General features: G+C 40.3%; 1 protein-coding gene across 1 annotated transcript in view; it reads left to right on the top strand.

Annotated features, from left to right (window-relative positions):
* The window catches only part of LOC124552338 (synaptic vesicle glycoprotein 2A-like), a 122,585-nt gene extending 110,537 nt beyond the window's left edge, over positions 1–12,048 (top strand). Inside the window, exon 8 of the mRNA XM_047126608.1 lies at positions 11,880–12,048. Within this exon, the coding sequence (XP_046982564.1) occupies positions 11,880–12,048 (169 nt within the window). The remainder of the gene's footprint in view (positions 1–11,879) is intronic.
* Positions 12,049–12,605: the final 557 nt, after the last annotated feature.

The raw sequence follows: 12,605 nt of genomic DNA, 5'->3' as shown, positions 1-12,605 counted from the left end.
GGATCCGTGATATGTTTGGATACGACTCTGACAGGTGACACGTACGTAAGCATCCTGCCTGATCACCTGCATCCATTGTGCATTCCGACGGACTTCGGCAATTCCAGTAGGAGAATATCACACCTCACACGTCCAGAAACGCTAGAGAGTGGCTCCAGGAACACTCTTATGAGTTTAAACACTTCCGCTGGCCACCAGCCCCCCCCAGACATGAACATTATTGAGCATATCTGGGATGCCTTGCAACGTGCTGTTCAGAAGAAATCTCCAGCCCCTCGTACTCTTACGGATTTATGGACAGCCCTGCAGCATTCATGGTGTCAGTTCCCTCTAACACTACTTCGGACGATTCCATGCCACGTCATTCTGCGTCAGTTCTGCGTGCTCGCTGGGTCCTACACGATACTAGGCAGGTGTACCAGTTTCTTTGGCTCTTCAGTGTATTCGTCTAAAGCATTCTGCAATTGGTTTTGATCTTCTGATGACTGTACTAGACGATAAGCGAGAGCATCAACTGCAGACAACCTAAGATGGCTTCTCAGATTTCTCCTAAATCGTTTATATAGATAACGAACAACAGTGGGCCGGTATCACTACCTTGTGGAACACCAGAAATCATTGCGACCTTTCTGACAGGAAATCACGAATGCAGTCGCACAACTGAGATCATAGTCCATAGGCACGCAACTTGATTCGAAGTCGCTTGTGAGTAATTGTACCAAAAGTCCTCTGAAAATCTAAAAATATTGAATCAGTCTGAAATCCCTGTCTGTAGATCTCATTACTGCATCATAATAAAAAGCGTTGTGTTGCACAAGAACGATGTTTACTGAACTCATACTATTTGTCAATAGATTTTTTCTTCGAGGTAATTTATAATGTTCCAGAGTCCTATTGGAAATCGACTTCCGTGGTATGGGCATGTAATTCAGCGAATTAGTCCTGTTTCCTCGAGTATTCGTGTGACCTGCACAACTTTCCAGTCTTTAGGTATGGTTCTTTCGTTGAGCGAGCGATTGTACACACATCAAAAAACGTTTCGCATCACCTCGGTTCAGAGAGTTCCGGAACCTGCACAGAAAATTGAAATAGAGATCAACATAAACATCATTTCCGCCCTTTCTATTGCTCATGAAAACCACACATTGCATGTTATACTACCATACAGCGAGACCTTCAGATGTGGTGGTCCAGATTGCTGTACACACCGGTACCGCTAATACCCAGTAGCACGTCCTCTTGCATTGATGCATGCCTGTATTCGTCGTGGTGTACTGTCCACAAGTTCATCAAGGCACTGTTGGTCCAGATCGTCCCACTCCTCAACGGCGATTCGGAGTAGATCCCTCGAAGTGGTTGGTGAGTCATGTGGTGTCACCGCCAGACACCACACTTGTTAGGTGGTAGCCTTTAAATCGGCCGCGGTCCATTAGTATACAACGGACCCGCGTGTCGCCACTGTCAGTAATTGCAGACCGAGCGCCGCCACACGGCAGGTCTAGAGAGACTTACTAGCACTCGCCCCAGTTGTACAGCCGACGTTGCTAGGAAAGGTTCACTGAGAATTACGCTCTCAATTGCCGAGACGATAGTTCGCATAGCCTTCAGCTAAGTCAATTGCTACGACCTAGCAAGGTGCCATTTATCCTTTGCTATGTATCTAATGAAGCATGTACAGTAACAAGACCAATGTTCACCAATTGTGGATTAAAGTTAAGTATTCCAGCAGCTACGTACTTTTCTTTATAGCATTCATTACGTATCCTGTTTCAGACCTCACGCCAGCCTGCGTGAGTTTAAGCGCGTGCCTTTCGGTTACCCGTCACTGTGGATTGGCTGTCTTCCCAGTCCACAACAAGTCATATCGTCCATAAGCAGCCCTTTTCAGTCTCCCAGGCATGTTCGATAGGGTTCCTGTCTGGAGAACATGCTAGCCACTCTAGTCGAGCGATGTCGTTATCCTGAAGGAAGTCATTCACAAGATGTGCACGATGGGGGCGCGAATTGTCGTCCATGAAGACGAATGTCTCGCCAATATACTGCCGATATAGTTGCACTACGGTCAGAGGCTTTTACGGCGCTTCCCTTGACGACCAGCCATGTACGTTGGTCCCACATAATGCCACCCCAAAACAGCAGGGAACCTCCACCTTGCTGCACTCGCTGGACAGTGTGTCTAAGGCGTTCATCCTGACCGGGTTGCCTCCAGATACGTCTAGTTGAAGGCGTATGAGACACTCATCGGTGAAGAGAACGTGATGCCAATCCTGAGCGGTCCATTTGGCATGTTGTTGGGCCCATCTGTATCGCGCTGCGTGGTGTCGTGGTTGCAAATATGGACCCCGCCATGGACGTCAGGAGTGAAGTTGCGCATCATGCAGCCTACTGCGCACAGTTTGAGTCGTAACACGACGTCCTGTGGCTGCACGGAAAGCACTGTTCAACATGGTGACGTTGTTGTCAGGGTTCCTCCGAGCCATAATCCGTAGGTAGCGGTCATCCACTGCAGTAGTAGCCCTCGGGCGACCTGAGCGAGGCATGTCATCGACAGTTCCTGTCTCTCTGTATCTCCTCCACGTCCGAACAACATCGCTTTGGTTCACTCCGAGACGCCTGGACACTTCCCTTGTTGAGAGTCCTTCCTGGCATAGAGTAACAATGTGGACACGATCGAACCGCGGTATTGACCGTCTAAGCATGGTTGAACTACAGGCAACACAAGCCGTGTGCCTCCTTCAAGGGGAATGACTGAAACTGATCGGCTGTCGGACCCCATCCGTCTAATAGGCGCTGCTCAAGCATGGTTATTTACTTCTTTGGGCGGGTTTAGTTACATTTCTGAACAGCAAAGGGACTGTGTCTGTGAAACAATATCCACAGTCAACGTGTATCTTCAGGAGTTCTGGCAAGCGGGGTGACGCAAAACATTTTTTGCTAAATATGGAGCTATTACATCAGCATATTCTGAAAACAACCTGACCAATATGAAATCTGGGCCACATGTCTTTATTAAGTGGCTTTAGTTGGTCTGGTACACTGGGGATATCTTCGTCTGCGTCACGTTTGCTGAGGTTCTTTATCTGAATTCTGGAATATTTACTTCATATTCTTTAGCGAAGGAATTTTGGGAAACTCTGTTTAGTAACTTCACTTTAGTAGCACTGGCATCTGTAGTGTTACCGTCGTTATCGTGTAGCGAAGCTATCGACTGTGCCTTGCCACTGGAATACTTTACATACGACATCATGTGCATTTTATTCTTGTAGAATAGATCTATAATTTTAGCATTTCTGTCTTCTTCCATTTATTACTGCAGATTTTTAGTAAGTTATAAATAAATTTAATTAGATTAAATGGAGAAACAATTTAATCCTAAAGATTTCGTACCTTGGGAAACAGATGTATTTGTTTACATAACTAAGGAAACTATAGAAAGGGAATAGTATCTGTTATTATTTAGTTATTTAGAATATAATATTGACCATATTTATTCTGCAGAAGATGCCAATATAATTGGCCTTGTTATATTTTTGGAAATTATTATATTCTCAAGTATGTAGCAAGTTTAGTTGGACTTAACTACGAATATCCTCCATTAATGTCGGATTTTTTTAAACAGAATAATACAAGTATTCCAGAGAAATTCGAAAGAATTAAAGCAGACACATAAAATATATAGCAGATTAGGTGCTGGTCACTAGCGATTTTAAATCGCTGTTTAAATTTACTTTACGCACCCAAAAATTAAACAACGAACACAAGTCTATCTTAGTGTTTATTTGGTGTTGTTTACTTTTATCGAATCTAACTTTAATCTTGTAATTTAGATCTATATTTTTATTTCTAATTTCTTCTTCCAACAAATAATTGGAACAATAACAATCTGGCATATTTTCGAATTTAAAATTATACCTATTTTTTCCACAATATTTTTTTGATTGTAATGTTGGAAATATCTATATCTGATCCTTCTTCTAGATCTTCTAGTCGTTTACAGTTTTTTTATTTTTATATTTGCTAGTATTTGACCCATTTTTACATTTTCGATTGTTTCTTTAGCTTCTTCTTTGTACAATAAAATCTCTTTGTCTTGGAAAATCGTTATTAGTTTTATGTAAATTATTTTAGGGAAAGAGTGTCCATTAAAACTGGAAATACCATCTATCTTTAATTCCAAAAATGGCTCTTCCTTGGGATGGTAAAAAAATTATAATTCTTGTCGATGACTGCTGTATTGCATACAAACAAATGCTTCTTTTTTTGAATTTTCTCTGCCTTTACTTACGGCTATAAATTTATTTTTATTAGGCCCTTTAACAATGGATACCGATTTTTTATCATTTTGTTCACCCAATACGACAACATATGTAAACTTGTTTTTATCGATTACAACAAAAGCATAAAATTTGTAGACTCCACTTGTAGGAGAGTCTATCCATTGTCGTTTAAAATAATTTTTTGTTTCTTCTTCTGTTTCTCTCATTTTTTGTTCCTTCTCCAAAATATTTTTGTATTCGACTTTTATAGATGTGGTACTTCCCAAATATTCTACCTTTCTTTCATGTGTACTTAAATTTTCTAATTCTTGTTCTCTCTTTTTAATAAGTTGCAAATATACTACATTAAATGGTTTAATATCTTAAATGGGATATGGATAAATTTTGTGGAAAATATATATTCCTTTTCTGGATACAAATGGAATAATATAGTTTGTCTTTATTAGTCCCAATTCTTCGATATTTATTTCTTTTTGTATTGTAGAAAATACAGAAGTAGATTTAGAGAAATATGTCTCCCCAGATTTAATAAAGCATGTTTGTTTTACAGAAATTACATTCTCTGACTCTTATGAAATTTCTATACAGTTAATAGGTCGTTGTTGTTGTCGTGGTCTTCAGTTCTGAGACTGGTTTGATGCAGCTCTCCATGCTACTCTATCCTGTGCAAGCCTCTTCATCTCCCAGTACCTACTACAGCCTACATCCTTATGAATCTGCTTAGTGTATTCATCTCTCGGTCTCCCTCTACGATTTTTACTCTCCATGCTGCCCTCCAGTACTAAATTTGTGATCCCTTCATGCCTCAGAACATGTCCTACCAACCGATCCCTTCTTCTAGTCAAGTTCTGCCACAAACTTCTCTTCTCCCCAATCCTATTCAATACCTCCTCATTAGTTATGTGATCTACCAATCTAATCTTCAGCATTCTTCTGTAGTACCACATTTCGAAAGCTTCTGTTCTCTTCTTGTCCAAACTATTTATCGTCCATGTTTCACTTCCATACATGGCTACACTCCATACAAATACTTTAAGAAACGACTTCCTGGAACTTAAATCAATACTCGATGTTAACAAATTTCTCTTCTTCAGAAACGCTTTCCGTGTCATTGCCACTCTACATTTTATATCCTCTCTACTTCGACCATCATCAGTTATTTTGATCCCCAAATAGCAAAACTCGTTTACTACTTTAAGTGTCTCATTTCCTAATCTAATTCCTGCAGCATCACCCGACTTAATTCGACTACATTCCATTATTCTCGTTTTGCTTTTGTTGATGTTCATCTTATACCCTCATTTCAAGACACTGTTCAATCCGTTCAACTGCTCTTCCAAGTCCTTTGCTGTCTCTGACAGAATTACAATGTCATCGGCGAACCTCAAAGTTTTAATTTCTTCTCCATGGATTTTAATTCCTACTCCAAATTTTTCTTGTGTTTCCTTTACTGCTTGCTCAATATACAGATTGAATAGCATCGGGGAGAGGTTACAACCCTGTCTCACCCCCTTCCCAACCACTGCTTCCCTTTCATATCCCTCGACTCTTATAACTGCCATCTGGTTTCTGTACAAATTGTAAATAGCCTTTCGCCATCTTTATTTTACCCATGCCGCCTTCAGAATGTGAAAGAGAGTATTCCAGTCAACATTGTCAAAAGCTTTCTCGAAGTCTACAAATGCTAGAAACTTAGGTTTGCGTTTCCTTAATCTTTCTTCTAAGGTGCGTCGTAGGGTCAGTATTGCCTCTCGTGTTCCAACATTTCTACGGAATCCAAAGTTAAAACTAAAAGCAAATAAAACAAATTTAACTAATTTTCCTGTTTCCTCTTTATTTTTTGTTTTAATTTTTATTTCTATTCCACTTAATTTTTTCGTATATTTGTTGCCCCACTAGATATATTGCAAGAGATTGCTGTAAATAAGACAACTGTTCGATAACGAATCGGTAAATTTTTGCCACATCTTAGACAGTGGAACAGAATAAACTGAGCTTTCTCGAAATATTTGCTGGTGTTTGTCATTAATTCTAAACAGTCTGTTAATGGATTGAATTCCTGTTCTCTTTGGAAATCTGGATTAATGTAATTATAAATTGTTGCTTCCAGTCTTGTAATTCCATTTTCTTCAGCTAATTTAGAAGCGAATGTTTCCTTTAATTTACTGTCTGGGCAATGTAAAAAATCTATATCATGGCTTCCAAGCTTTTGTTAACTCCTGTTTATTGTATATTTTCACTGTAGAATTAGAATTTATCCACGTTAAACAGTCTTTTCCAACAGAATTATCGTTGTTTACTATAACATCACAGTCTTCTTTACATTCTCCTTGTTTTCGAAAATTAAAATTATTTGTTAAATATTTGCACATTTTTCCTTTGTTAAAAATTCCTGCAAAATCTTGTGTTATGTCTAAATCCAGTAAATAATAGTGTTCCTTTTTAAGTTCTTCCAAAATCTCTGGTAACTCTTTTAAAAGTGTTTCGGGTTTAACATCTGCTAATTCTGTTTGTATGGAAAAGTGATAGGATTTTTATATTTTTTTGGATAATTTTTATTCCTTTGCTAATAATTTGTTTAGTTCCTTTAATTATTTGTGTATTGAAATCTAATAAATATGGAATGTTGGCTTTAACTCCATGTCTAGCCAGATTAAATTTAGAAAATCTAGATCTTAAAAAACTGTTAAAACTGCCACATGCTTTTTTTTTACAAGGAGCTTTGCATTTTTCATTTCTCTTTCGCAATATATAAAATCTGTTATTTTAATAACCATAATATTATCACAAAAAAGATTCTGTTATCGGTTTAAATTCTTCTAATTTTTGTTCCACATTTGTAAAGATAATATCTCCAATATTTGTAACAACATTATTATTGTTTAAATTTTGTTAGTAACCATAATCGAAATCTTTCATTGGTCGGTTTTACTTTATTTCCCAAACGTTCTGTTATAGAATATTTCTTTTTGTTTGTAGCACTCATTTTAATGTCAACTCCCATTTATACAGGAAAATACTTATTAGTTTTGCAAAAAGTAAATATGATTTTAAAAAGGTTAAAAAAAGGAAAAAATAAAACTTATCTGAAACTAAGTAGATAAAAGCATAGTAATGTGATTTTCGTACCTATCTGAGGCAGGGATTGACCCAGTGAGCCAGAACCTATCTTTTGCTCCTACTGTCATTCATCGCTGTAGGAGTATATAATCACTCATTAAGACCATCCGTGGACAGGCAGGGTGACGACTCCAGCGTGCGACCAAATGGTGTAAATTGCCCTGAAGATGACCCCATCGTGTGTTGAAACCGGTTGGCGGCAAAATAAATAATGCGATTGTGACTGTCATTTTGAATAATTGATTATAAGTAAATTAATCGCTGTTTATCTCCATACAACTATGTTGTCTAAAAATTTACTGGTTACTTTACCATTCGGAAACGCCAAATCTGACTGTGACTTGTAACACCATGAAACTTGGTATGGGACCCATGTGTTGTGCACTCTGGCATAGGCAGCTCAACAGGTCTACACCATACATGTGTATGTCCATCACTTGCATTCAGACAGAACCTACTCTCATCGTTGAAGACAAAGCATCATCGCACTCTCCAGTTGACTCTTTCACAATATCTGAGTAGCTGTGCCTGGCAGTGCCGTGGTGTCGGTAGTAGTCTGTCCTGCGAGATCTGTGGTCAGAGTCCTGTTGCAAGCAGAGATTCTGGTGAAACATGTGCCCAGATTTCTTACCTGGATGATGTTGAGTTGGCCGCTGCTGCTGGCACAATGCATCGATCTCGACGTGTGTCTATACATCCAGAGCCTGGTGTACAGGTGTGGACATGTTGCACAGACCATTGTTGAAAGCAATGATACACCACTGAAGCACTGTGCCCAACATGAGCAGCAGTCCGTCATGACGTCCATCCAGCTTCCTGCAAGCACACCATTCAACACTGTTCATATGGGTGAAACTGTTCAGTAGGAGAATGTACTCACCACCAGGGCATGGTCGAACCCTAGAATGAATGTTCCACTGTTCATCTATAAACTCTGCACAGTTGCCACCTGCAGAGACAAAATACAGGGTGCACGTCTGTGCACTACCTAATGGCCAATGACTGCGACAAAACAATCACTACCACTAAAACCCATCCATAAGCACTTATTATACGCTGTGCCAGTGAAAAAGGTCCTTGAGGGTGTCGCATTTTTTCCAGTTGTGGAGATGCAGACGTACATGAAAGACTCAATCAGTTCTCAGTGTCCAACACACCAGAAGAATGGAGCACCTCAGCCCTACACCTTCCCATCCTGAATTGAGCCATTCATATCAAATGGTGATACACAGGGTGATTTTTCCACTGTGTCTAACTCTAGGGACTGATCAATGAGGGGATACAGAACAGAAAAGGTCTAATGAACTTATGTTCGAAAATGTATGGTTCCCATGCTAGAGACCATTTATTCAATCATACTTTGTTACAGAGACTGCAGTCTAATACCCACTGTCCCATGCAGCCACAGTTACAGTATGCATGGTTTCCTCCTAGAGGGTGGTACTGTTCTTTACACATCGTACCCTAGTGCCCTCTCCTGCCTTAGTAATTCGTAATGCTGTGTCCAATTCACTTCCCTTGCTGAATCACCTTGTAGTGGATGTGATACAGCGCTGTTTACAATGGTTCCATATTAAAATCGACAACGCGTGTTGACTTATGGAAAGGCAAATGGCAATGGGCGACAGGCAGCAAGGTTGTATCAGGAGACCTATCCCAACTGACAACAACCACAGCATTCAATGTTTGCAATAGTGTTTCGCCATTTGTCTAGGACAGGATCATTTCAGGAAGCAGGATATCATGATGGATGTATCTGAAATGTTCGCACACCAGACTTGGATAGAAATATGATTAACACTGTGAAAGGTGCCTGCTGTGTCAGTACCAGGCAGTTAGCCTGCCAGAGTGGGACATTCTCCATGACAATTGTTACTACCCTTATCACTTACAGCGTGTGCAAGGCTAACTAGCGACAGACATCCCACATCGGGGGCAGTTTTGTCACTTGTTTGTTAACCAGGCAACAACAGTTCCAGGATTTGTGTCCCCTGTCCTACTCACAGGTGAGGCCACCTTTGCACAGAGTGCCATCCTCAACTCCCATAACAGTCATCTGTGGGACAGTATGAAAAACCCCTATAGTATAGAGACAGTGTAACATCAGCATCGGTGCAGCCAGATTGTGTGGGTTGGGATAACTGGCCACCATATTTTGGGACTAGTCTTCCTTCCACGTCGCCTAACAGGCTAGAATTATGAGCGTTTCTTGCAGGTGACTTTGCCTTCCCTGCTGGAAGAGTTGCCACTGATGTTTCAAGGGGTTATGTGGCTGCTCCATGATGGTTCTCCAGCCCACTTTGTCATTAACATCTGGATGCATCTCAGTTATGTCTTCCCTGTTCAATGGATCAGTCGAGGGATCCAGTTACATGCTCTGCTCGTTCACTGAATCTAAGACCATGTTATTTCTGGATATAGAGACATCTCAAAAGTATCATGTATACAGAGCCCATTCCTAATGTGGAGATGCTGGAGCAACTTTTTCATGCTGCCTTTGATACTGTTCATACGTAGCCTGGCCGATGTGAAGGCTTGAGATACAACATACTATAGTGGTTACACGCATGAGTTGAGACACATGGAAACCTTTTACAACATTTACTGTAACTGTAGAGGCATGGTACAGTGCATATTAGACCGCAGTCTCTGTATCAGTAAATACTTGAATAAATGGTCTCAATGCATTTCCAGACATAATTTCATTAGACCTTTTTTGATCCTTATCCTCTCATCGATCAACTCTTAGAGTTTGTACACAGTGGAAAAAATCACCCTATATATACATAATAATATGTGACTACACTGCTTCCGACTGTTGGTTCTTTCAGCAGATAAATGTAACTTACTAAATTAGGAGGATAGTCGCTACTCTGAAAAAGGTTCTGATTCAAAACCTATATTAAACAGTGCATATTAACCTAGTATTGGTAGCTTAATATTTACTTGATTATAATTGTATTTTTCAAGCAAATAGTTGTCTTCATATGTTTCAGTTGAGGCCTGTACTCAATATATCGGTACCTCCTCTACGTCTTTACAGTGAATGCCATTAATCGTCAGCAGTTTTTAATCTTTGAATCTAGATAGTGAAGTAAATGGGCTAAAAAAGCAGTTGAAACAGAATAAAGGAAACAGTATTATATTTTCGTGGCCACAGTCAATAATCTGGAAACGGAAACATTAATGCAGAGTAGAAGCGAGTGCCAGAGAGTGCAGATTTGCCTGGCTCTGCCTTCATTCCAAACAGAACATCGTATCGACTCAGTCATACAAATTTAAAAATCCCTTACATTCAGTTATTTCGTGATCACTGTACTGTAGTGCTGCATCTTGACGCCTCACCGAAGAATTCTCCAAACACTTTGCTCCAACCAATGTACAGCAGCTGCAGCTATAGATTTTGATGCACAGCGTTCTATGTTAGGTTCAGGTGAATTTGTCATGTCAGCTATATTTCTCAGTTCTGTGATGATGAAACAACAGACAGGAGATCTATGTTTAAGCGCAGACCTGTCTGCCTGACGACCGGATCCAAAGTGTGAACCATTTTGTGATGTGGACTGCATTATCCTACCATGTGCAAACAGGATACACAACGAACTCTCTGCTGGTTTCAGCTGATAGCCATTTTCAATAAACTCCTCAGTGCTGAAATGATGATGCTTCCAAGGCCAAACCATGGCTGCCAGAGAAAATCGTATGTGTAATCAGATCAATGTTATTGCTCAAATCACTCTATTCTCTATGATGCATACCTGTGACACTTCAAGATGGGTGAGGTTATTGTGCTGCACCAAGAATCTATGGGTGGAACATCCAAAATAAAGGAGAAAGTAAATATCTGGTTGTGAAAATAGCCAGTATGTGTCATATTTTTCAGCCACAAAATGTATTTTACTTGTCAACCTACAAGGGGTAGTCGCATCATTTGAACTATCATCTCAAAAATTTAAGTTCTGTAAGCAGCGTTCTGTTTCAATTCACTTAAAACATCCAAGCTAAGAGGCCTTGTTTCATGTATAAAAGTATTCTCTGAAATTTCAACTGTGGGATACCTCTTTGGAGTCGCTGTTTTACCTCCGAAGGTATCTCTCACAGTCAAAGGTGAAACATCTGGGAATATCCTTGGTTCAGAAAATTAACTGAAGTAAACATTGGCTGTGAAGGTCTACACTGTATAAATATTTGTTGTTTGCAGGTCTCTAATTTATCAACTGCCTGCACTGTTTGGTATCAGTTTTCTCGCAACATGCTACAATTAAATGGTTCAGGGATTTCAGTGTGTACCAGAACTGCAGATGTGTACCAGCAAATAAATAAGAGACTCATTACGCAATTTTCATTTTTTCGAGTTCATAATTAAAATTTCATGACTGGCTGCTTTTACTAACACATTCGTCAGATCAGCAAGTTGTCACAACATGCAGGTACTCATTCATGACCCATTTCTCACATGTGCATCAACCCACCAACCTGCAGTTCCAACGGCTTCCTCATCTGGCTGCCAGAGCTGCTAAACCGTATGGGCCAGTACGGCGAGGCCTACCCACACCACCCTGCCACCGTGTGTGATGTCATCGCCGTGCTCGCGGGCCAGCTGCCACCACCAGTCGCCGTGGAACTGCTCCAGGCCAACCATTCCAGGTAAGCTCAGCGTGCGACGCATAGGGTGAAGGCAGGAGCTCAGAAGCCATCCCTAGTGCAGCTGTTGGGTGTCTGCTCAGCTCTCGTCTGATAGTGTCCCACTGAGGCATTCAGGAAATGTCATTGATGTTGTGGTCTTCAGTCTGAACACTGGCTTGATGCAGTTCTTCCCTGCCCTGCACAAACCTCTTCATCTCTGCATAGATATTGCAAACAACACACATTTGAACCTGATATCCATAGTCAAACCCTGGGGCATCTCCAGAGTTTTTACGACATACACTTCTCTTACGATCGAATGGGCTATTTCTTCACATCTCATGATGTGTCGTATCAATTGATCCCTATTTTTAGTGAAGTTGGGTCAAGATTTCTTTCCTTCTCCATTCGATACTGTACCTCTTCTTCTCTCCTACTTTAAATCTTCAGCATTCTTCTGTAACACCACATTTTAAATGCTTGTATTCTCTGCTTGTGTATATATTTTACTGTCCACTTTGCACTTCCATATAAGGTTACACTCCAAGGAAATACTTTCGAAAAGGCTTTCCAGCGCATCTG

This window comes from Schistocerca americana, chromosome 10 (assembly GCF_021461395.2).
Source record: "Schistocerca americana isolate TAMUIC-IGC-003095 chromosome 10, iqSchAmer2.1, whole genome shotgun sequence".
Taxonomy (NCBI): Eukaryota; Metazoa; Arthropoda; class Insecta; order Orthoptera; family Acrididae; genus Schistocerca; species Schistocerca americana.
The sequence above is the reverse complement of the archived record's forward strand: the minus strand, read 5'-3'. Positions and strand labels throughout refer to the sequence as shown.